The 24,000-nt window shown below is 38.3% G+C and overlaps 1 protein-coding gene across 6 annotated transcripts in view; it reads right to left on the bottom strand.

Annotated features, from left to right (window-relative positions):
• The window catches only part of ZFR (zinc finger RNA binding protein), a 50,260-nt gene that overhangs the window by 11,157 nt on the left and 15,103 nt on the right, over positions 1–24,000 (bottom strand). For 5 of the 6 annotated variants that reach the window (XR_008463706.1, XR_008463707.1, XR_008463708.1 and 2 more), the window contains exons 3-15: positions 21,201–21,483; positions 19,386–19,530; positions 18,418–18,636; positions 16,861–17,108; positions 15,673–15,864; positions 13,194–13,494; positions 12,288–12,481; positions 6,473–6,592; positions 5,354–5,499; positions 4,811–4,973; positions 2,953–3,158; positions 2,575–2,725; positions 1,251–1,392 (exon numbers count right to left, since the gene is read on the bottom strand). Coding sequence is in view for 2 of the 6 variants with exons in the window: in XM_054184908.1 (XP_054040883.1) it covers positions 1,251–1,392; positions 2,575–2,725; positions 2,953–3,158; positions 4,811–4,973; positions 5,354–5,499; positions 6,473–6,592; positions 12,288–12,481; positions 13,194–13,494; positions 15,673–15,864; positions 16,861–17,108; positions 18,418–18,636; positions 19,386–19,530; positions 21,201–21,483 (2,510 nt within the window). In the remaining 4 variants the exon portion in view is untranslated. The remainder of the gene's footprint in view (positions 1–1,250; positions 1,393–2,574; positions 2,726–2,952; positions 3,159–4,810; positions 4,974–5,353; positions 5,500–6,472; positions 6,593–12,287; positions 12,482–13,193; positions 13,495–15,672; positions 15,865–16,860; positions 17,109–18,417; positions 18,637–19,385; positions 19,531–21,200; positions 21,484–24,000) is intronic. The other variant, XM_054184909.1, reaches the window with a different exon arrangement.

The following is a 24,000-nucleotide window of genomic DNA, read 5'->3' as shown; positions in this document are numbered from 1 at the left end:
AGTTAAAAATCATGTACAAAGCACTCTTAAAGACTCTTCAGTAGTCATCCAAACCAGAGAATGCATCTTTAAATTTTTCTTTTTGATTACGTAGGACGACTTTGTTAACACTGCTTGCTTACGATGCACTGGTCACAGCTACAGAACATTTACTAATGCAATATAAAAACCTCAAGTATTTTAGAGGACATGTAATGATGAGATGAAATAAAAAAACCTCCGTGGCTTATATAAATACGTATATACACAAGCACATGTATACATACACACATACAATTTTTTTCGACCTGCATATGAGAAGTGTTAAGATAGCCTCAGATTTCCTATTTGTAGGTTCACTGGCAAACACCAGAACCCTGTTTGCCATTGATCTCTTTCCACTATGAAAATACTGGATTAAAAGGAAACAAAAGTTAATTTTATCTGACCCGTAAACAAAAAGAACCAATGTACTGCAGACGTTAATCATGCTTGTTGGCTTAAAAGCTTCTGGAGCTTTGAAAGTGTTACAGAACAGACCCTAAAGCAACACTGCTGGCACCAGAGAAACTGTGGACTTCAGAAAAGTAAATTGATTTACAAGCTCCCCGTTCTGCTTCAGCTCAACGACAAAGCCATTTCTCTTGTTGTACTAGTCTGGGTTTGCCAGTTGGATAGAAGACTGATTGTAATACCAGGAGCCTAAATATACTCAAAAAAGCACTCCAGACCAAAAAGCAACCTCAGAGAGCTGGAAAAAATCGCATTGCCTTTTAAAGTTAGAAGCACTGTTACCACCAAAAGTATCATGAAAATGCATTTCAAGTGGCGCTGCTATTTGGAATGTGTAAGTGATGGTAATACTGATCCAGTTAAACCCAAAAACCTGTGATTTGATTTTCTAAAACCATACAATCTTTCTCTTAGGGCAAGACTCCTCTAGAAAGCCAGTTTACAGCCACTTGCTATAAAGTACTTATTTTTCCACATAATTTTAAAAGACAGGAAAAAAATAGTCAAGTTTGTACCTTTTCCAGAAAGCTGAGGTTGGACATGAAGTTAGAAATTTTTAAAATTAAATAAACGCATCATATAAGCATTTATTTTAACCAACTGTTCTCTACCGAGACTGGTTGTTAAAAAACAAGGTTTTGATCAAATACACGTGCCAGCATGTTGCCTTCCAGGACCTTAATGCCATCTTAAGCAGAACATAGATAAACATAAAAAAACAGGTGAGAAAGAATTAACATCTTTAACAACTTCCCAACCTCCATCCCTCATGTTCTCCTCCCGAATGACTGGAGATGTCAGTGTGATAGTAACTTGCATTTTGGGTTCCACACATGAATTTAAAATTATTGCTGCTTCTGGGACTGCACACTTGATATCGTATTTCTCAGGACTTATTACCTAAATATCGAGAAACAGAAATTTCCATTAGCATGTAGACAATAAAAGTACGGGGAAGTAAACGGATTTCAAGAGTCTTTTTAACAGAAAGACAGAAACGCAATATAATTATATGAAGCAGATACCTCTGTATTCAAAGAAACAATGTTCTTCAAGCTTGCAGTTACAGGATGGGTACTGCTAGGTACATCCTATACTTGGCTGTCACAACACGGTAAGAACAAAGAGCATGATAAACACCAGGGAAAAAATGTAAGAGTAACTAATAAGGTGGTTATTCTGAATTGCTTCTTGCAACTACATTCAATGATTCTATACACCCCCAAAAGAAAGCTGTAGGCACCTCTGTCACCTTCTTCCATAAATAGAGGGACAAGTGACTTTTCCACAGAGCCAGACCAAGATGTGCAGTTTCTAAATTTTCTTATGTTCTGTTACTTCAAAAAAGACCAAACTCAAGAGTATTTTCTAATTAATCTGATCCTGCTGAAACTTCTACCATGCCACCGATTCTGCTGAACATTTCACCAGAACACACTGAAATACTCATGTTGTGACAAGCATTCTATAACAATGGTGGACAGGCTTTGTTCAGCAAAGACTTTCTTTTATATTTTCATTTCTTGTGGAAATAGAGCAAATGGTTTGTAAGAATTCTGCTGAACGGTCTAAAACTGCATGTACTTTTTTTTTTTTTTAAGGGACAAACTAAATAACCAAACACACAGGACATAGTTAACTAATTGTGGAACTACAAAGCACTGACATATGCAACTTGGAAACAAGATGTAAGTACAAACAGACTGGCGTTGATGGAGAACTTTGACCCTCAGGCAGCAAGCTTCCTTTAACACTCCACGAATTACCTCTACTGCTGCTGGTAACTAAGTAATAGTCTTTCTTCTGTTCATTTCTACTTCCCAATTAAATGAAATCTATTAAATGATGATGGATATGATACCACTAGCATAAACACCTAGACGCTTATGTGGACACAACATACAGAAAGCAAAACAGGCAGCACAGTCCCTGAATTCAGATGGCAACGCTCAGAAAATGGAAAGAAACTGAACCTGAGCTATAAAACGTGGCACAGTGAGCCCTGTAGACGTTAGACTTGAGGACAGATTTTTACAGTATTTTTACAAAAACTCAAATAAAAAAAATCTGAATTCTACTTACTGCAAGTTGTTTGGGAAGACTTTCAGCAATACGGCTGAGTAATGTCTTTGAAGGCTTCTCAGCGCATAACAAAACAAGATTGACGTTTCGGTCTCCACGGAGTAGCAAACCTTTAGCCAAAACGCCTACCCGCAAAACTCCTTTCAAAGCTCTGTGAATTACAGTTAAAAGTTGCATTTAAGATAATATAAAAAACTTAAAACTAAGAAGAACGAAAAGTGAAATAAAATAGGGGTATGCCACATACTTTTGAGGCCACAGTGACATATACCATATCAAAAACCAAACAGAATCTCTGGAAGCACTGGTAACAGTGTAAGGAAAAACTTCAGAAACAAATGATGACATTCTTAAGAAGTGATTAAAAAAAAATAATACCTGTCTTTACTGCCATCTTTCTTATCATCTCCCTCTTTGTTCTTGCTTTTTTCATGATCAGTCATGTTATCAGAAACAAGTTTCAAAGCCCGCTCAGTAATAGAAACAATTTTTTGGACTGCTTGGAGTTCCTCCTCTGTTGGATATATAGCGGCGTGTTTGGTCATGACATAGCGGTCATCAGAGGAGTCAGGGCGGCGTAGAGGCTGAACAGACAAAAAAGCATATTTCTGAAATCTGGGTACACTTCCAAGTTCACAAATGGTAAGTGACCAAAACTCAAACATATAGCTAAACAACTGCATAGTCAAAAGTCAAATAGCTGCAATGTAACAAATCATGAACTGAAGTGTCCTTAACAACTTGCACTTGTCACAATCAATCATGTCTGAAAAAACATGAAATGTATCAAAATTAAACAAATTATGAAATCCTAGGATCAAATGTATCTCCCCAAGATAAATATCTATTGCCTATCAACTGGGAAATACTTGCATATTGCTGCAAAATAAAGTATCCATGATTGCTTTCACAGAATCACGGGAGAAATTAAATGGGAAGGGACATCAGGAGGTCCTCTAGTCCAACCTCCTGCCCAACCATGGCCAGCTATAAGACCATATCATGCTGCTCAGGGCTTTATCTAGTTGATTTTTGAAAACCACCAGAGATGGGGGCCGCAAAACATCTGTGTGAAATAATTTATTTCCTGTTTTCAACCCAAACCTCTTTTGTCTCAGCTTAAGCTGGTTTTATCTTGCTCTCTCATGACTACAGAGAGCCTTGGCTCCATTGTCTTTATAATGCACAGGTATTAGAAGGCTATTATATCGCACTGAAGCTTCCTCTTCTCCAGGCTGAATGAGCCCAGATCCATCAGTCTCTCCTCACAGGGTATGCATTCCAGTCCTCTGACCATCCTGGCAGCCCCATCCCAAACCTGCTATGATTTGTAGTTTCTTTATTGTACTGGAAAGACCAAAACTGAATGCAGTATTGCAGTTTGGGTCTAACGAAAGCTGATCCTTCCTCTACCGATTATGCCCCTGCTAATATAACCCAGGATGCTGTTGGCCTTCATTGCTGCCAGGGTACGCTGTTGACTCCTGTTCAGCTTGCTATCTGCATCCTCAGATTCCTTTTAGTTGGGCTGCTACCCAGCCTGTCACCCCCCAGCCTGTATCAGTGCAAGGGCTTATTCCTTCCCAAGTGCAGCATTAGGCATTTATCCTTGCATAATTCCATAAAGTTCTTGTTGATCCACTCCTCCAGTCTGCCTAGGTCCCTCTGGATGGCAGCCCTGCCCTCAAAGGTATCAGCTGTTCTCCCCACCCGAAACTAACTGAGTTTCGTGCCAGCTGCAAACCTTATGAGTGTGCACTCACTCCATCACCTTTCAGATCATTGATAAGGTGCTAATGAGACACATACCACGACAAACCCATGTGGACTGCCCTTGTTACCGACCTCCAGGTAGGGTACGACCCACCACTAACCATTACCCTCTGGGACTGACCATCCAACCACTCTTTATCCATACATTTGTCCACAATTAGATAAATAATGTTGTATAATGCAATTAAATAAAATTAAAAGTAGCACACAAATCCAGAGTGATTTGTATTTCAGAAGAAACAGTATTTGTCTTTAAGGCATCCTTTTGTCATTTCAGTGGACTTATTTTGGAAGACACGTCCACCTACACAGTTTCATTAGCATGTAATTTTGTCTTCACTTTTCCAAATCCATTATGAAGGAACACTGGAGACAACTGAAGCAGCACTGAATAATTTACAGTTCTAAACTGTGGCTCCTGATAAGTATGATTTCATTTTTTTTCTCAAGTTAAAAAACTCACTGCTGGTCCTTGGGGCTGAGGAGGCATTCCTGGTCTAACTCCCAGCAGGCCTAGAGGTCCTGGAGGACCATGAGGATATCCTCCATCTGGTATTCTGCGACGGTCATCCCAGTGATGCTGCTCTTCCTCCATTCTCCTCCAGTACATGTCCTCTTCATATCGCCTGAAGTGCATCAATTGTTCTCTTTATATAGCAGTTAATACTTGCAACCATTCTACATAAATTCTTCTATGTCCTCACTAACTCATTTCTAGTAGTCATAAGCAAATACCACCGAACTGCAGAGGGTAACTAAAATGAATGGTTATTTTGAAAGAGGGTCTAAATTTATAGCAAAATAATTCTAGTAAGTCTGCATTCCTCAGAAGAATTGAACACTAACAAACAAAAACCCCAGAGGGATAATGACAACTTAATTTACAACAAGACAGTACAGAGTTCCCAAAACAAGTATTCAAAATAAGTAACTACAGAAGCATAGTTAGTTTTAGATAATCTGACTGCAGCTTTGTGTCATTCATTGATAAAACAGAATGCATTACCTCATTTCCATCCTCCAGCGTTCTTCCTCTTCTCGTCTTCTCCAGTATTCTTCTTTCTGCATCTGTTTCCTCATCTTCTCTTCTTGAATTTTTCTTGCTCGAATACTGGGCTTTACTTCTACTTGTAAGTCTGGGTTTACTTTTTTCTAGTTCAGAAAAATAATGAATTAAATGTTGTTTTTCCTCTACTCATCTCAAGGCTACACAGTTCTCACATATTTAACACACGATATTAGTCTACAATAAATTCAAGGGGAGTAAAATGCAGTTTTAGAACTGCATTGAATGAGTAGTTGAAGAAGAAAAATCTGTGTGCTATATTTTAAAGGAAAGAAATAGCAACATATTACAAATAGCATGAATTCCCTCTTCACTTATAAAAGAACAAAGCAATTTAAGATTAAAATATTACATGAAATACTGCGTAACTTGTTCATTCTGTCGTAAGATGACTACTCCATAGCCTGAAAAAACATTCCATCCTAACCACAGTGTGATTCCTGATGCCCTGTTCCTGAGGGGTCCCTCATACAGCAGCATAATCATGAGTTCCTGAATAAAATTTTCTGTCAATTTTTTCTCTTCTTTCATCCTTTTCATGATTATGCAGGTCCATTGTATCTCCTGTGACCACACTAGATTCTTCCAATATAATCTTACAACGATCAAAATGCACACCGTATGTTGTTACTGGTGCATCTCCACTCATGATTGCAAAATATGCAACACTTATTTCTGAGATGTCTCCACAAATGGTTTATTTGGTTTATCCTGGCAAAAACATTGAGCACTACTATTTTACGCTATTTGAAATTCATGGTAAACAACACAAAGCGCCTACTGTTGCTTGCATACCTTGTACCATATTTTAACATTGCAAAGGTTGCCTGAAAGCAATGTTCAAAATGTTTAAAAGAAACGCAAACCAAAATACCGTTTCACAGCCTGCATTACTTCTTTAAAGACTATAATCCCTAAGAAATATATTTCTCTACCTTTTTTTTATATGTAGTTTACTCAGAGTACCTACTTTTGTCTAGTCTTTAAATATAAGAACATGTAATCAGTCAGCTGACTTCTGGTGGCTTTTCAGATAGAAGCATCACCATTTCTACTAACCTTATACTGAAGTCTGTGCCGCCTCCCTTTCAGGTGCATCTCCTTGGCATTAGGATCGTTAAAGCTGCATTCGCAAAGTTTACAGTGAAAGCGGATCACCTTTCCTTCATCATTTCTTACCTGGAAAGTAAAGTTATAACATATTTGGCTTCTTTTTTTTTTAAAAAACCCAAAGCTGATGTAAAAATAAATCTAATTTAGTGACACTGGATAACATCCACCTATCTCAAAATTGTCTAAAAAGTTCACACAGTAACTGAAAGAAAACAAAGTAGAACTTTCAATTCTGACAGACACACCACTGTGTTTGGTAATGAACAAAGTTCTTCCACTCCGAACAGTACACAGCTATAAACTTGAGCCTGAAGATACTGAGTTGAATAATTACAAACTTGCAAATCATGAAAAAATGTTAGGCTTCATCCACATATCTCATGCCGTCCACATGAAGAATGCCCCACTAAGCATAAAAGAAAGATACACAAAAAAAAGAAAGATGCACAATACAAAAATGCAAACATATGCACAAGCCTTTGCAGGTTCAATGCCTTGCCATTCTTATCTTCAAGGAGGAGCCAGGGAATTACAGGTCAGTCAGCCTCACCTCGATTCCTGGGAAGGTGATGGAGCAGCTAATCCTGGAAACCATTTCCAGGCACATTAAGGGCAAGAAAATCCTCAGGAGTAGTCAGCATGGCTTCACCAAGGGGAAGTCATGCTTGATCAACTTAATGACCTTCTGTGATGAAATGACCAGCCTGGTAGATGTGGGGAGCGCAGACGATATTGTCTACCTAGACTTCAGTAAGGCCTTTGACACAGTCTCATACACAAGCTGTTGATGCATGGGCTACATAAGCATACAGTGAGGTGGGCTGAAAGCTGGTGGAATGTCCAGGCGCAGAGGGTCGTGATCAGTAGAATGAAGCCTAGTTGGACGCCAGTAACTAGCAGTGTATCCTGGGGGTCAATACTGGGTCCAGTCCTGTTTAATATCTTCTTTAATGATCTGGATGATGAGGCAGAGTGCATCCTCCACAAGTTTGCTGATGACACAAAACTAGGAGGAGTGGCTGCTACACAGGAGGGTTGCGCTGACATTGAGAGGGACCTCAGCAGGCTGGAGAAATGGGCTGCCAGCAACCTCATGAAGTTCAACAAGGACAAGTGCAAAGTCCTGCCCCTGGGGAGGAACAACCCCTTGCACCGAGATGCGCTGGGGATCATCCAGCTGGGAAGCAGCTTGGCAGAAAGGGACCTGGGGGGTCCTGGTGGACACCCAAGCGGAACAGGAGCCAGCAGTGTGCCCTTGCAGCAGGGAAGGCAAATGGCGTGCTGGGCTGCATCTGACAAAGTATTGCCAGCAGATCCTTCCCCTCTAACTCAGCACTGGTGAGGCCACACGTGGAGTGCTGTGTCCAGTTCTGGGCTCCCCAGTACGAGAGAGACTGGACATACTGGGGAGAGTCCAATAAAGGCCCACAAGGCCTTTGAAGGGACTGAAGCATCTCTTCTATGAGCAAAGGCTGGGAGAGCTGGGACTGTCTAGCCTGAAGAAGAGAAGGCTGAGGGGGGATCTTCTTAATGTCTGTAAGTACCTGAAGAAAGGATGCAAAGGGGACCGAGCCAGGGTTTTTTCAGTGGTGCCCGGTGACAGGACCAGAGGCAATGGGCACAAACTGCAACACAGGAGGTTCCCGCTGCACATCAGGGAACGCTTTTTTACTGTGACTGAGCACTGGCACAGGTTTCCCAGGGAACTTGTGGAGTCTCCATCCCTGGAGATATTCCAAAGCTGTCTGGACACAGTCCTAGGCAGCGGCTCAAGCTGCTTGAGCAGGGGGGCTGAACCAGATGACCTCCAGAGGTCCCTTCCAACCTCAACCGTTCTCTGATTCTGTGATTTTGACAGGGAAGATGTTTGTAGTTGGTACTTTTTCAGGCAAATGTAGCGTCTCAAGCTCGGTTCTTTTTGTCTTGTATATTATCATTGTGGACATGGATGTTGACTAGACTTGAATAAAATCCATGTTTTGATGATGAAGAAAGCAGTACAGGCAATGGGCTGTCCGTTGTGTGAGTAAAGGAAAGCAGATACGGAGCACATATTGCATCACTGTAGAGACGCTTGCAGTTATATTGCGATGTACGGTGAGGAAAACACTGCGGAATTTAATTGGATTTAAATCAGGTTGTGAGACTGTATGCGAAGATTAACAAAGCAGCAAGGGTGTACTGAAAACATGAGGATGTTAATCTCAGAGGTGAGTTATTGATAGTATATGCTTTAGATATCTAATAGCAATCAGTCTTTTTTGTTTGTAATGGTATGGTGCAAGGATGTTTTTAGAAACAAGGAAGAGGAAGGGAAAGTAAAAATTGCTACAAAGCGCCGTCTTTCTCAGGCCTTATGTAGTTAAACCGTAGCATGTGTTACTCGGAGCTGCTGAAATTTAACAATTCAAGACGGGATTGCACATTTGCATGCCTTCAGGCCTCTCCTTGGATTCTTAGTGAATTGCGTTACAAACAATGTTTGTTTCACAAGATTGTAATTATAGGAAATAAAATTTTTCATTAAAGTTCCAAAAAAACATATTTGGTCTTCATCCGGATTTTATGCCCGTAGTGAGTGACAGGCTGTAGAGAAACAGAAGTGAAGCCACTTCTAAAGTACAGCTTACTGTAGTGTGATATTTCATTTCACCATTTTGTGCTGTTTATTGTCAAGTGTGTTTAGGAGGAGAAAAGCTCGCTTTATTATTATTTTCTAGTTATTATTATATTATTTTTGCTTTGCCCAGGTTCCGTTAACACACTTGAAACTTCATCTGACCAGTTATTCAGTAGTGCCCCTTCCCAGGTTAGGATCTGGAGCAGCAGCAGATTCTAGTGCCCCTCTCAGTTTTTTTAGAGTCAGGTCATACTTGTCTCAGTTTTCACAGCCCTGAAAGAAAAACTACAAAACTGTATTTTTTGCTATTCTGCTACTAACAGAATAATCTTTGAAACCTTGAGAAATCTGGCAGTTAGGTCTCTACGAATATGGTCTCCTTCATGCTAAAATTTTCAAATGTTCTTAAAAGTTAGAATTCAAGAAATAAGTCTTAATTAGTGGGGATTTTTTAGTTCAAAACATTTGTATTTTTAAAATTATTTTAAGAGTAGCTCAAATGTTATGCTAAGCTAGCCTGAAAATCACTTCTTTAAATGAAAAAAAAAACCTGCAAGAACTATATTTTACAAAAAGAAATGCATGCTGGTGTTTTCATACAACTTGGACAAACGTAAGTGTTCAGGCTAGATTTTTTCCTGGCTAAGCATCTACATGGAATTATGCATTTTTTTAAAGCCGTACTATAGCTTAATAGATTTTGTGGTGTAGAATCGGGCAGGGAGATCTTCATAATTCTTTGATGCCTCGGTGTTTCCGAGTGGAGACTTTGCAAATGAGAAAGAGATTTTTACACGTTATACTGTTTCAGAATCATAGTACTGAGTATACGCAGCTACGTCAAATGTTGATACGGTGAAAGCAGCTGCGGTGTTGGCCTTATGTCCAGCTTGCAAAGTACCAGGGCAAAACAGGCACCTGTCTTGGGAAAACACACTTTCACTTAATGAACAGCAATGTGGACAAAGCTAATTTTTGCTGTGTCCTTTGCTCTGGGATGAGTTCTGCAAGATCGTGAACCAGTGTGTTCCTTCACACCCCAGAAAATCAGACTGACGTGGAGCTGGAGATGAGTGTGGAGAGAGATACATGGTCACAGCTCACTGCAGTCAGTCTTGCTAGTAGGTTTAATACCGTGATGGTATTTCATAATACATGGCACTTGTTCTGATACTAATGCCTCGGAAACGTTAGTATTTCCCATCATTAGTGTCAGAAGAAGTTAGAATAGGCGTTATTCAAAGATTTAAGTCAAAGATATTTTACAAAAAATACTTACCTCGTGCACTGTAATACAATAATTGGGAATAAAGAATTAATTGTCTGGATCTTGAGGTTACTTAGGATGTGGAAGATGAGGGCAAGCTAATTATACGCTGGGGCGTAAAACTTCTGAACAGAAGGAAGCTTATTTGGGAGGAGGAAGCAAAGAGCAGGGGGAAATAGCGATATGCATGTAGTAGTTTAAAGCAGGTAGGGAGAGACTGGAAATGACCTTGTGTGCTTGACTGAAACATCTACAGAACCTGGAGCAGAACAATTGAGTGCAACATGTAGACTGTAAACTGGCTCTGACTGGGATAGTGAAAATGCAGTGAAACAGAAATTTGAGCTGGAAGACGAGCATCTAAGAATTTGTGTTGTTCTTAGAAAATGGAAATCAAAGTCAGCGTGGTGGGGAAGCACTGTTACCATTATGAGCAGCTAAAGAAGCAGGTGTCGTATGAATAAAACACATTCTGTTGGAATGAAAATTTCTGGTGGAAGAGGTAATATCATAGCACTACAGCAGAGTAAGAGTACTATTTGAAGCTGCCAAGTCCTTCACCCGTAAGTTCTTAAACCAAAGAATGATGTTTATTTTGATAGTAAATTAAAACACTGTAAGAATTGTAATATGAAGTTACATTGAATTGAATGGTCACAAACTGGGTTTGCCTTAAGTAAATGTGGGTCTAGAGCTCATCTGCTTTTGAAACCAAAGCTTTTATAAACTAAGGAAAAAATTATTGACAGTGCGGGTGCTCAAACACTGGAACAGATTGTCTAGAGCAGTCTTGCAGCGTCCATTCTTGGAGGTGACGGGAACCTGACTGGACAAAGCCCTGAGAAACTTCATGTAACTTCAAAATTAGCTGATTTGAGCACTGGGTTAGAAGAGATGACCTCCAAGTCTTTGGTCGAACCTAAGTTGTTCTGCGATTTGTAAGCTTCACCTAGTTAATAAAGCCAATTGGACTGAGTATTTTTTCATATAAAGAGAGCTGGAATTCACTGAACACAAAGATGCTAATAGCGGTATTAAAATTTACTTTGCGGGAGAGAAGAATTGACCTACAAATAAAACTGGCTGCTACCTGGTCAATGCGTTAGCTTCTCTGCCTGCTGTGCTGCAGTACCTGTTTGCATGTCCTTAGCCCACAGAACAGACGGAGTAATTTGGTTCAACTTTTTCCCACTCTCTTAGGAGATTAAGCTAAACTGAATTACTTTGTTGTGGTGAAGAACGTGCCTGTGGTTTGTTACCGTAGCTCAGCTGACATACTGTATTTCATTGTTGCTTTAATAACTTGATCACGTGCCTAGATCTTTTGGACTCTTATTTATTGGGCCTAAGTTGAAATACTTGATGTGGAGCAGTACGGAAAATTGTTACTTAAGGTAGAGATTAGTAAAAGAATAGTGTAGAAGGAGCCTGGTGGAGGTGGTTAGTAGAATTAGCAGAGTGATTATTAAATAGGAGTAATTGCAGTGGAGTTCCCTAGGGATTGGTTCTGAGTCTTCCTTCGTATTTATATTAGTATGGCATGTCATGATATTTGATGCAAGGGAAATATTGTCAATGCATGGGTAACTTTACAAGAAGCTGCTTTGAGGAAGCTAGGCTGTTTGGATAAAAAGCACTGTCTGGAGCAGAGTGGGTAGAAATGTAATCTGAAATGTGGAGTCTCCATCCCTGGAGATATTCCAAAGCTGTCTGGACACAGTCCTAGGCAGTGGCTCAAGCTGCTTGAGCAGGGGGGCTGAACCAGATGATCTCCAGATGTCCCTTCCAACCTCAACCATTCTCTGATTCTGTTCCATGTTGAGCAACTCTTCACTAAAATAGTTAAAAAATAACACAAATTTTCATATCAATACCTCCTCCACATAGTCATGGCCCACTGGCTGGACATCACTCTGCAAGGCAGCAAGAGTTGTGGGAGTCACTGGTTCAGCTGCTGTGTCTGGTTTTACTTCCTGTGTTTGTACTGTAGCAGCAGGGGTTGTTTTAACACTTTCAGCTGATTTCATTTCTTCCAGTTTACTTCCTGTTGTCTGAAGCTTATTGCCACCTACAAATCAAAAAAGTTAAATTGTTAACTTTCATAAAACGAGAATGTGATTACACATGATGTGCAAACTGAAGACTTTATTTGCAAATATCAGTGTTCTGTCCAAAGCATTGTCTTTTAAAATTAGCTAAAACTTAAACATATTTTAAATACAATTAAAGATTTTTAAAAATAAGTTTGACAACATTCAAATTATTTGAAGACTTAGTTTTTTATTTTAGCAAGAAATTCTTTTGCTTTATATAATTGCAATATTCATTACTAATTTTCAAGTTTTTTCAAAAGAGATAGGACTGAATTGGAACAACTCAGCAAATTTATTTTTAATAATAAAGTTTATAATTAAGTTTGCCCAGTTATTAACTGCCAATTTACTGCAGGTTGCCTTAATAGCCCAGGCTGTAAACTGAAATTAGGACCAACTACAGTATAAACTGCAATACTCCTGCAGCTACTACATAAGAAACCAACAGGGGGTGCTTCTTATGAAGGTGGGAGAAGCTGCCAAGAGAGGCCAGGTGGAGACAACTGGGCAGAAAACACTGTAAATTTCGAAGCAAAACTTCTATATACATTCTTGTTTTCACCTATCGGTAATTCTTTTAGATGCAACAGAGTTACTCATGCATATAATTAACTAAATACGCTTGTATTTGCTGCACTAAGTCTTAAAAAAATATAGAATAGGTTAGGTTTCAAAATAAAGACTGACTTCTGTACTTGCCAACAAAGTTTATTTTCGGTGTAGATATTTTCTTTACAGCTATATTAGCAGCGGTTGCAGACGTTTTGTTGTTGGACGCAGTGTTAAGTGGTGTGTTTGCTGTGGGAGTAAGAATTTTCACTGCAGAGGATGCAACAGAGGAGTTCACAGTACTGCTGCTAGTTGCTATATTTGAAGCCGAGGCAGTTGGTTTGGAAGCAGATGTGGATGTTGAGGACGTAGCTTGGGTAACCACATTTGGTTCAGTTGAAGGAATGGGTTTGCCAAGTTTTGTGTGCAACTTTACTACCTATAACAATAAAGAGAAATTCATAGCATGATCTCCCTGGGATAACTATACAAAATCACGTAACGCAAACATCATTGTAACTAAAAAAATCAATATAACTAAAAAGTTAGCTAATGCTTCTTTACGCAAAGTTATCTTGACAGAAAAAAAAAAAAAATGGACATGTAGAAGCTCTTGTCATCTGTAGCACGGAAACAGTTAATAGTTATTTCACATTGCTTATTTCCATTCCAAATTCAGACATTTACTCCAAAAGCTGTGTGGGTGAGAATTGAAAGCCAGTAAACTCCCAAGCCAGTACAACTGAAGAACACATTTTGCTCAAACTGTTTCAATGTGACTGTTTTCATTGGCTGGTTCCTTTTCACTCTCTCTCCAAATAGTGTAGTACATTGAACTATTTTGCTTCCAAATAATATTTGTAAATAAGAGTTATTTAGTTCAGATTCAACAATACTGTCTCTTTTGATCACTGCATTTTAAGAGTATTCATATTAAAAAACTTTCCAGGTTACCTAGCAGAACCGAACAGATTCCCTAGACATAGGTTTTCTTTCTTTTTCATTTTAAAAAATAGCGCATCTGCAGAGACAGTTAAGGAGGATGTGAGAAGCAGATTTCAGAGCTGATAGAAAGTATCTGTATCAGTATTCAGTATCTGATAGAAAGTAAAGAGGTACATGCTTATTTTTAAAAGTAATGAGCAGAGGCCTTTCCAGAACATGCTTGAGATAGTACTTCTTTTTGGTGACAGCTGACCATCACCTGAAAAGGCAATGCATTTAGTCCGTAAGAACAAAACATGCAAAATCAAAACTAAAGACTGGGTTTGAAAGTAGGAGTAAAAAAAAAAAAAAAACTAATCTGTGAGACATGCCTTCAATGCAAACACATGTACACAATCACGATACGCACACAATTCTACACATACGCTTCTTAGGTTTTTCGTTCCTAATTTTTTTTTTAAAGTACATTCCCCATCAGAATACAGACATATTACTGTCACATAATACTATAAATTCAAGGTCAAGCACCTCTTCAAAATTAGTTTTTCTAGTAGAATGTAAAAGATTCTTCAGTGTACTACAGCAATAAATAGAGTCCTTTGAGATTTCATTTTTACACTGGATGACAACCAAATTAGCAGTGGTTAGCGACTATGCGTGAGGAAGAGAAAGCTACACCTAAATATATAAGGATAATATATACTACACTCCATATATCTATGGAGTTATTGGGCACAACCCAAGAATTTAATGGCTCAACTTATTAATGAAAGAAAGAACATTCGGCAAGTCTATCTAAATTATGATTTTTGCTCTTGTACTAACAAAAAATTATGTTGGGAAAATTGTTTTAAATCTGCTATGAGACTTATTTATTTTAATAGTAACGATGTGTTACTGACGCCACTTTGTACAGTGTTCGAGATTAAAAGAAGTGTAAAAGCTATTAAGACTGTATTTGTTACTGACATTAATCTACCCAGAATTATGAGGAAAATCTGTAATATCTAAACATTCTACACTGCCATTGCATTTACTATTGTACAGACATATTTAAAACACAGGTCACAGGGGTCCACAGTGCAGCCCACAGTCTTTATTCCAGAATGCCTACCTAACTGCACCCAAACAGCAGGGAAAACGTGCTTACCAAAAGTCTTCCAAACATACTCATTATAAAGTCTACTACAGGATACTGTTCCTTGCTCCCATATGCCAATTTTCTTTGGAAGAAATACCAAGGAATGATGCAAAATAGTCCCGTCCCTTGGCACTGACTCAGTGCTTACAGTGTTTCAAAGCGCACTTTAAGCTTCACAGCACCAGACAGACAAGACGAACGTTGAGAAAAGTCTTGAAAAGAATGAGGGGGTACAAGCATGCTACCACATGTTCCAATCTTACTCTATGCCTTCTTCCTATGATTTACATACTTTACCCAATACATCCTCTTCTCACTGACTCTGTGGCAATATTTTTCCTCCTTTCTCCCAATAAGGCCCTTCTAATAGTGATCTTAAAGTTTGAAACAAAGAGCTGAACTAAGCACCTTTAAACAAAATAATTCAAATTATATTGTTTCTGTGTATCTCCCCTTCTCTCAGGTGAGAAAAAAAGATGGGGAAGAAATATACAACTGACTTGTACAATAAAAACAAGAGAAAAGTCTTACCTTCTGATGCTTGGCTCCACGGATATGGGCAGCATAAGCATCTGCCCCTGTACAAGACACATCACAAAGCTCACAGCGCAACTGATTCTGAGTTCCACGAGCAGAAGTGCTGCTGTTATTGGTGTTCTGGGAAGCTTTTAATGCTGCTTCTTTCTTTTTGTGTTTCTGGCCTTCTAAGTGTTCTTTATAAGTCTGTTTAAATAAACAATACACACACAATAAGCTGTCCTTGTACTGCTCGTTCATCATTCATGTGAATACATGTAATCAGAACATAGCATAAAACACATGCTTTGTATATTAAATACTTCCTACACTGAACATTTCTTCCATGTGACATCTCTAAGGCACTAGCAGGACACTTCTAAGACCAAGCAATTTTCTTCTCCACCACCAGGATTCCACTTTTAGGTAATATAATACGGGCTTTTCTCTAACTTCTCGCTTCCTCAGTCAAGTACTGGTCAACAGTACAATACCACTGAAAACTCAATATGATCAGAAAACTGCAGTTTCCTGCATTGCATTAGATTATTCTTGGTTTTGAATTTTCCTCAAACTACGAGACCACAGTGATCAACTGCATCCAGAGAATTAAAAAAACAATCCAAAAGAAGGTAGTGCATAGATCAAGTGCTGAAAATGAAATGCAGAAGTTGATATTTGTTTCTATACCAACACTGGCAATCTAGAGCAGAGAGGGTGAGAAATAATGACAAGTTTACCTAAAGAGCAAGAACTGTTTAGCCAGACGCACACATAAACACTGCATAAATCGGTATCTACTTTCTACGCACTTGTACCCACTGTGAAACTGAAGGGGGGTGCTGGAATACAATGAAGAATACACTTTCAGGCTTACCATTCCCAAAATTTACAGAATAGTTTCGAAAAAAAGTATTTTCTAAGAAGTTCGCTACAGTAAAAAAGCATATCAATTTCAAAGCTCAGAATCTTTCTGAAGTCCAAAGCACAGCTGAAGCTTCTCTGTACAAGCTCAGGAGATGCATCTTTTGGTCTTCTCATAGGAACTCTTTCTATATAGCGCACATTTTCATTTATTTATTCCTTTAGTAGAAGTATAGAACATGGTCTTTAAAAATTAACAAATATTCTTAAAGGGGTCAGTTTTTTAGCTGAAGAAAATATGACTAAAGTGTATAGCAGAATATTACGTAATACAGGTACCTGTGGTCCAGCACAGCTGATCTTACAAACATCACAGTAGTGGATCTGGGGTGGTTTAGGAGGTTGTTTTGGTTTCAGTTGCTTATTTTGGAATGGTGCCTTTTTAGTAAAGGTGGTCCCTGTCCAAGCAGCTGTTGCAGCAGCAGCAGCAGCTGCTGCTGCCGCCTGTTTCTGTTGCTGCTGCTGCTGCTGGTAATAGGACGATGCAGCTGAATACACTGCGGCTTCATAGCCGGAATAAGAGGTACCTCAAAGATCAAAATAAAATAAATGTTACATCACTGTACATCATGTATCAATTACATAATACACTAATTCAAAACATGTTGCATAATAGAGTTGGGGGGGGAGGGCAGGATATAAACAATTTATTCAGATCTTGCTAGGCAGTTCTGAATTTTTCTTGACGTTACACAGTCTACAAATACACAGCTACCAATTATGTCAGCAATATATTTCATTTTAGACATATCTTTGCAGACACACAGTTATGCTAGATATATCAAAGCATCCCTAAAGAATATGTGAAATTTCCTGGTACATCTGGTAAAACCGAGTACGATGTAACAAGAATTTTAAGAAAGGATTTAACAAAGGCCACTTGAAGTACGCAGTCTTCCAGAAACAGATTTGCTGCTGAAGTTTCAAACTGGCAAGGAGGGCAGACATTATGTAGAGGATGGGGGGAAAAAATGAAGATAAAAGACAGAATGGCCAGTGCTACTACATTCTATTTCCCTGAGTTACGTTGTTTTAGTGCAGAGAAGCTGCTTGCCCACTAAAATCTGGCTATGCAGTCCTTGATTTCTAGTATCAAAGCTGAATAAATCAAGGAAACTGGGCCTTCATACCTTTGAGCCAGTTTTCCCATAAACTTTCTACATCTACTCGTTCAACTATTCTAATCCTCTGATCAGGCTCTATCTCAAGGAAGTCTTAAAATCCCTTTTAAAACAGAAAACAAAACAAAACAAAAAGTTCAAGGTAGCTATAATATGCCAGTTGATTACCATCTGGCCATAAAGTTAATATCTTTTAATCTTTAACTACTTTTTGGAATTATAACATTTGAAGGAAAGTCTTTTTTTCAGCTTCCATTCTCCTCCTATTTTGGGTCAAGACAACACAAACTTCCAAGACTTATATTGGACTGCTCCTCCCTGTCTCTGTAACTACTGTTTGATAGCAGCATGCTCTCTTCCAATTTCCCGGGGTAATATTTGTGTGGATGTAGATAATACTTGTGTGGATATGTTCCCTCATTTTTTTCTATCCCCTGTCTTTTCTCTCCAAACCTTACAGTAAGTCACAAAACACCATGCACGTAGCGATGCCAACACTTTTTATATTCTCACATGTAACAAAACAGGCACATACAAACAGCAAACCTCTTTTAGAGATACAGCAAAATATTTTGCCATTACAATGATATAACTGGTCAATACTTCTCAGTAGATTATAACGTAATTGAACAGGAGATGCTAAAATTCTGAGTATTTAAAGCCTCTCTTGTAACAACTGCAAAGATCCCAAAAACATAACATGCAAAATTCTTACCAGAGTAAGTAACCGCTGTTGTACTGTACGTTGCGCTTTGAGTATAGGATGGAACAACAGTAGCTGCAGCTGCTACTGGCTGCACAGTAGAGGATACCGGATATATAGAAAATGTAGTTGTTGCTGGACTTGGGGTTGCAGGTTTTATAGCTGTCACTTGTCGTGTTTGCTGGGCTTGGGTATACTGAGTTGCCCCTTGGCTATATCCTGCTTTTGGAGCTAATTAGGACAGAAAATAAAAGTGTACAAACATTGATATGTTTTAGCTGAAAATGCAAGCCATATTAAGTGATACTTAACAATACACTAGGGAATCAGCATGGTTACAGTCATGGTTATGCATTATGTACCATGCATCTATCACAAAACTGGTTAATCATGTCATAGCTCACACCAGTAAGCCTCAGTTTTATTTATTTATTTTTAAGTGTTCTGCCGTGTTTTTAAACAACCTTCTCATTCAATGATTTTACTAGAGTACACTAAACCAAAGTATACCTACACTTTACTATTATTTCTAATTAAAGTAAAAAAAAGTAAATAAGATATATGCCATGCTTTGCAGCAATCATGATACCAATAATTAAAGAACTACATACATTAAGTAACTAAACAATTTTAAAAAAGAGCCTCTCTAAGCAAGATATCATTTAAACCCACCATTCACTATTTGAACCTACTTCAACAAGGTTTCTGGACAAACCAACAAGAAATTTGCCTAGAAGTAAGTTCTAAGTGTATGTAATAACAATCCAAACCTGAGAGATAGCTACTTATGGCAAAGTCACGACAATGTTCAAGTTCTAGGAGCAGCAAATTTTTGCACACGTTGACAGAGATTACATGACAAAACTTAAAAAAGAAAAAAAGAAATCTGGATAACATGAAATATTCAAAAACTATTTTTAAGGTGTTAAAGTAGCACACAGACTGTGCATAATGACAGCAGTTTGAATCATGCCACCCACCTGTCTGGTAGTACGATTCAGCTACTGAAGGCTGAGGCTGGGCAGCAGCAGCCACAGCCGCCGCAGTCGCTGTTGGCTGTTGATAGTATTGTTTGCTGTCATAAGCTACAGCTGGGGCGGTAGATCGAACATAAGAATAGGAATCCTAAAAATTCAGAATAGAAAAAACAGCAAATTTCTCCTTTAAGTATATATCTGGAGTAATAAAAGTAATTAGCAGAGTCAAAGAAACAACATATTTTCTTCTGGTCTACTAAAGTAGATTTAAAATAGTTCACAGATACAGTATATACGAATAAATGCATTAAAGAAATTAAATTCATGTTTACAGATACTTCAGGCCTGAAAACAACCCTGACTGTCCTTTGCAGACTTAATACAGGAATTAACCTCCAGCTATTAAATCACTATCCCTACCAAACTATTTTTGTTAATGAAAAGCAGTACTCTCACTAGTCTCTCACAATGACTGTATCAGATTACATCTCTGTTAAATATGAAGCAAAAAACCACCACAGATCTTCACGAAAAGTTAATTTCTACAAACCACAATAAACTCACAAGTTTACAAACATGACACTACATTGGCTTTAAAAATCCCATCATTAGCAATACTTATCTTGGTTATATTTTTTAGAGTATGAAAGTGATACCTTTAAAGCTTTCTACTTTTTCGTGTATCAACCGGTCCATTAGGGAACCATATCTAGTCTATAATGGCATGGCAACTAGTCCATTTGACACCTCTAGAACTCAGAGGATAGCTAGTAAGCATAGAAGGCGTACATATATTCTCTCATCCTTATTATATTTATGGTAAAGCGTAAACTGAGGTGTAGCAAGGCATGAACTACTATTGCTGAAATGTACAATTTTTTTTTTATTTCCAAGAAATATAAGAATAAAATCTCTTTTCCATCTAACCTCTGTAAACTGGAATTGTTTTTATTTAATTTAGGGGATTCTTTTTTTTATCTGGATGCATCTAATAACTGATCTCGTAAATTAGGAGTACACATGCTACTGGAAAGCCTCCTACGTTATGATTCATTACCATATTTAACAAATTATCAAAGCTGTACAAAAGAATCGAGAACACACAGCAACAGTATAATCCAAAATACAAATCAGAATCTAGGTAACACCTTGATAAGTTTAGGAATAAAAGATAAGAAATTATTAAAAGACATACTATTTCAATATCCAAGAAAACAGACAAAGAGTCCCCTTTTGTTGAAGCCTGTAGTCACGTGACATTTGGCAGTGATCTCACAAAGAATACTCAAAAACTATCGAAAGGGTAGTTCCTCTGCTAGGGTGATCTTCCATCCTCATATGTTTGGTACTAGAACTCCTGTAGCAACCAGGAATCTGACAAGCGAACCACTTCTACCTCCACTGAAAATTTTCATTGGAACAGTTTTTTCAGCTACATCATTTCCATGACCCAGCTTACTGCATGCCACTCGGACATTTCAGCTAGCTGAGACAAGACAGTACTACTCTTTTCAGCAGCAGTTTCACAAAATCACTTGGAGGCAAACATCTGTTCTTTGCTTATTGTATGAATGTCTAAATCTTAGCTTCTGCACTGCTAGCGCTAATAATCTTCTATAAGGGCCATATGAGACTGCAATCACTTCACATCTTATCAGTTTTCGCTACTAAGTAATTTGTGTTGTACTGAAACTGTGATTCACAGAAGAAAAAAAATATAAGTATCATCACATTCTTTTATCCAAACAGGCCTCCTCCTTTTAAAGCACCATTTAAAAATCATACAACACAAGTTAATTTTTTTTTTTTTGAACCCACCTGGTAATTCTGTGTAGTGACAGGAGGTGGTGGTGGCGGAGCTTCTTGTTGCCTCTGGGTATAACCATAATCCGTAGCTGTGTGCGCTGTAGGATAGCCTCCGTAGGCAGCGGCTGTGGCGGCAGCTGCCACGGCCACGGGAGCGGGCCTGGCCACCGCAACCGTGGCTGCTGCAGGAGCGTAGGCTGCAGTAACAGTGTGCGCAGCCACTGGTGCCTGGTGGACAGTGTAGCTAGCAACTGTAGTTGGATGGGAATAGGCTACACCCGAAGCTGGCTGCTGGCTGTATTAGAAAAAAAGACAGTGAGCGATTAATCCAACATGCTAAGCTAATGCCTACACGTTTCAAAATCCCAGATCTGGTTAATACTTGTCTGTTCTACAAACAGACCCGGAGCAGCTATCTATCTATGCATACACTTTAATGGCTTTTATTACCTCTCTTCCACCCCCATTTTAAAGGCTGTGTCATTTTGAAATTTCTGTGGATGTACACATATCATACAGCTGACTACTTTCTTAGCAAGGGGGGCGTTTGTGTTGGGTCTTTTCTCTCCCAAGCAGTGGAACACAAGTCTTTCATTCAAAATAACACGGAAGTCTTAAACTGTTATCTTTTCATGACTAACAAGTTTTTAAGTGCTTTAGTAGTTCTTCAATAAAACTGAAATACCTGCCAAATTAAGAAAAATACTAGCCCTCTGAAAGCTCATTACTGACCTCCACTTGCATGACGTTTTTCAATAAGCCACATTAAAAGTGATGAGATTTTAAAGACTCCCATGAAAATTAGCTCAGAACTTTTACACTTAATGCAGGGACACTTTAAAGACACACCTCTGATAGGGAAGTTCTCCCACAAAAGTTTAGAATTATAAAAGCTGGCCCCACTCACTCGTATGGAAGTCCACTGCCTCACAAGATGAAGCATCAAAAGAACAGAGAGAAGATCGAGTAAGAAGACTGCTACCAGAGCTCTGGCCATCTTCCAGGCATGTGCTGAGACTAATCTGCGTCTCTAAAATTTGCAGGTAGGACATTAGTATGTCCTATTTACTAAGAGTGAGTAAATATGAACAGTGGAAATAAAAAATGATGTCTTCAAAGGTCTAATTATTTGAACAGAAACTAATATTACTGCCGATACTAATGTGTAACTGCGGATTATGTTGTCCTATATTGATGTGTAACTGCGCATTATGATTAGAAGCTTAGAATATTTATTTTTATTTTTAAACAAATAAAGAGAACTGGGCAAAATATCACTATCTGGAACAATGATAAGAAGTGAGGATTGAGTGATTATTCTGAATTTTTTAGTACAGTTCCTGCACTGTTGTTCGGTAATACTTAAGAATCTCTACAGGGTTTCATATCTCCATAGCACTACTAAAAGATAATTCAAAACCAACCCCATGCCTATCAAGGAAGTAGTACCCCCTGTTTTTCAGAAGAAAACAGAAAAATGAAATCTCACTCGATGCAAACATACTCAGTGTCACAATGGAATTGCAGTATGGTTATGCTCAAAACAAAAATGAACAAGTTACAGTATATTTTCCTGAAGTCTGCAATATTCTTTCTGACATAACTGCCAGAAACAAAGCACCTTTTAACTATACCTACTATTATTTTGCAAAAGACATTTCCATAACTCCCTTGTCTTTAGTAAATTTTCTTGATTTGTATTTGTTTTTAGAAAAAAAATGATTTTGTCATTTTAATTACAGCAGAACCCATTCACTTCAATATACGAAAAACCCAAAACATTCTTGCAGCAGAAACAAAGAAATTATTACTATTGGACTTCCATGCCTGGACTCCACCTTCTTCCCTTCATAGGCCCCTGATTGCGTAAAAGACCACTTGCATTCCATCCAAATTAAATTCAGTTGTGAGCTGCACTCACAATTACACTTCATTTTATTTTAAATTTCTTAGCATAACAGTAGAAGGAAAAGACCTAAAACACTTTGGTGTAGCTCCCGCAACTGCTTGAAACGATTCCTCCTACTTGACTTCCATAGAAAGATTCTCTGTTTTGTCAGTTTAAGGTGAGAAATTGGACTCCATCAGAAAATTCAGAAAGACTATTTTAGGATGGTAAAAGTGAATGACAGTCTACAAAATTAGGCTGCATTACCTATGTAACTAACAGTACAGAAGTGTAAAATATTCACAAATTATGAGGTAATTATCATTATCATATATATCTCCCAAAAACACATTAAATTGAGAAAACAGCACACTGCAGCTGAACATATCAACAATCCAATGACGTGAAGGAAAGTCTTGCACCACCCTATCCCCACTCTTATTCTCGCCTCCTCTCATAAACTGAACCTGGCTATGCCATCCTATTCCATCCACTTCAAGCTATTCAGTGCACTGATTTAACTTATTAATCTAGCAGACAACAATGAGATTTTTTTTTCTGGCCTTGTTTCCTAACATGGTGAAAATGTTAGGAACATTGGAGCTTACAAAAAAAGTCTGCGGAGTGCCTTAACCCATGTAAGTTATATGCAGAGAAACAGAAAAAAATGGGAAGTGGAGAAAAAAAAGGGACCTGTCCAGGAAGCATTAACTTGGCTTTTCCAAGTTTCATGAAACTGTGCTTATATTACAATTACAAAACAGGATACAGTGCTCACAATACACTATGAAGTAGCAGTACCAGTTAGTTTATCAAATGAAATGCTTTTGTTCTCAGAATATACATAATTAAAGCTACCTGACGGCTTTCAGTATTTAATATTGTGAAGAGATTATGATCCTTATCAGCAGGACTATTAACAAG

Source organism: Rissa tridactyla, chromosome Z (genome assembly GCF_028500815.1).
Source record: "Rissa tridactyla isolate bRisTri1 chromosome Z, bRisTri1.patW.cur.20221130, whole genome shotgun sequence".
Taxonomy (NCBI): domain Eukaryota; kingdom Metazoa; phylum Chordata; class Aves; order Charadriiformes; family Laridae; genus Rissa; species Rissa tridactyla.
The sequence above is the reverse complement of the archived record's forward strand: the minus strand, read 5'-3'. Positions and strand labels throughout refer to the sequence as shown.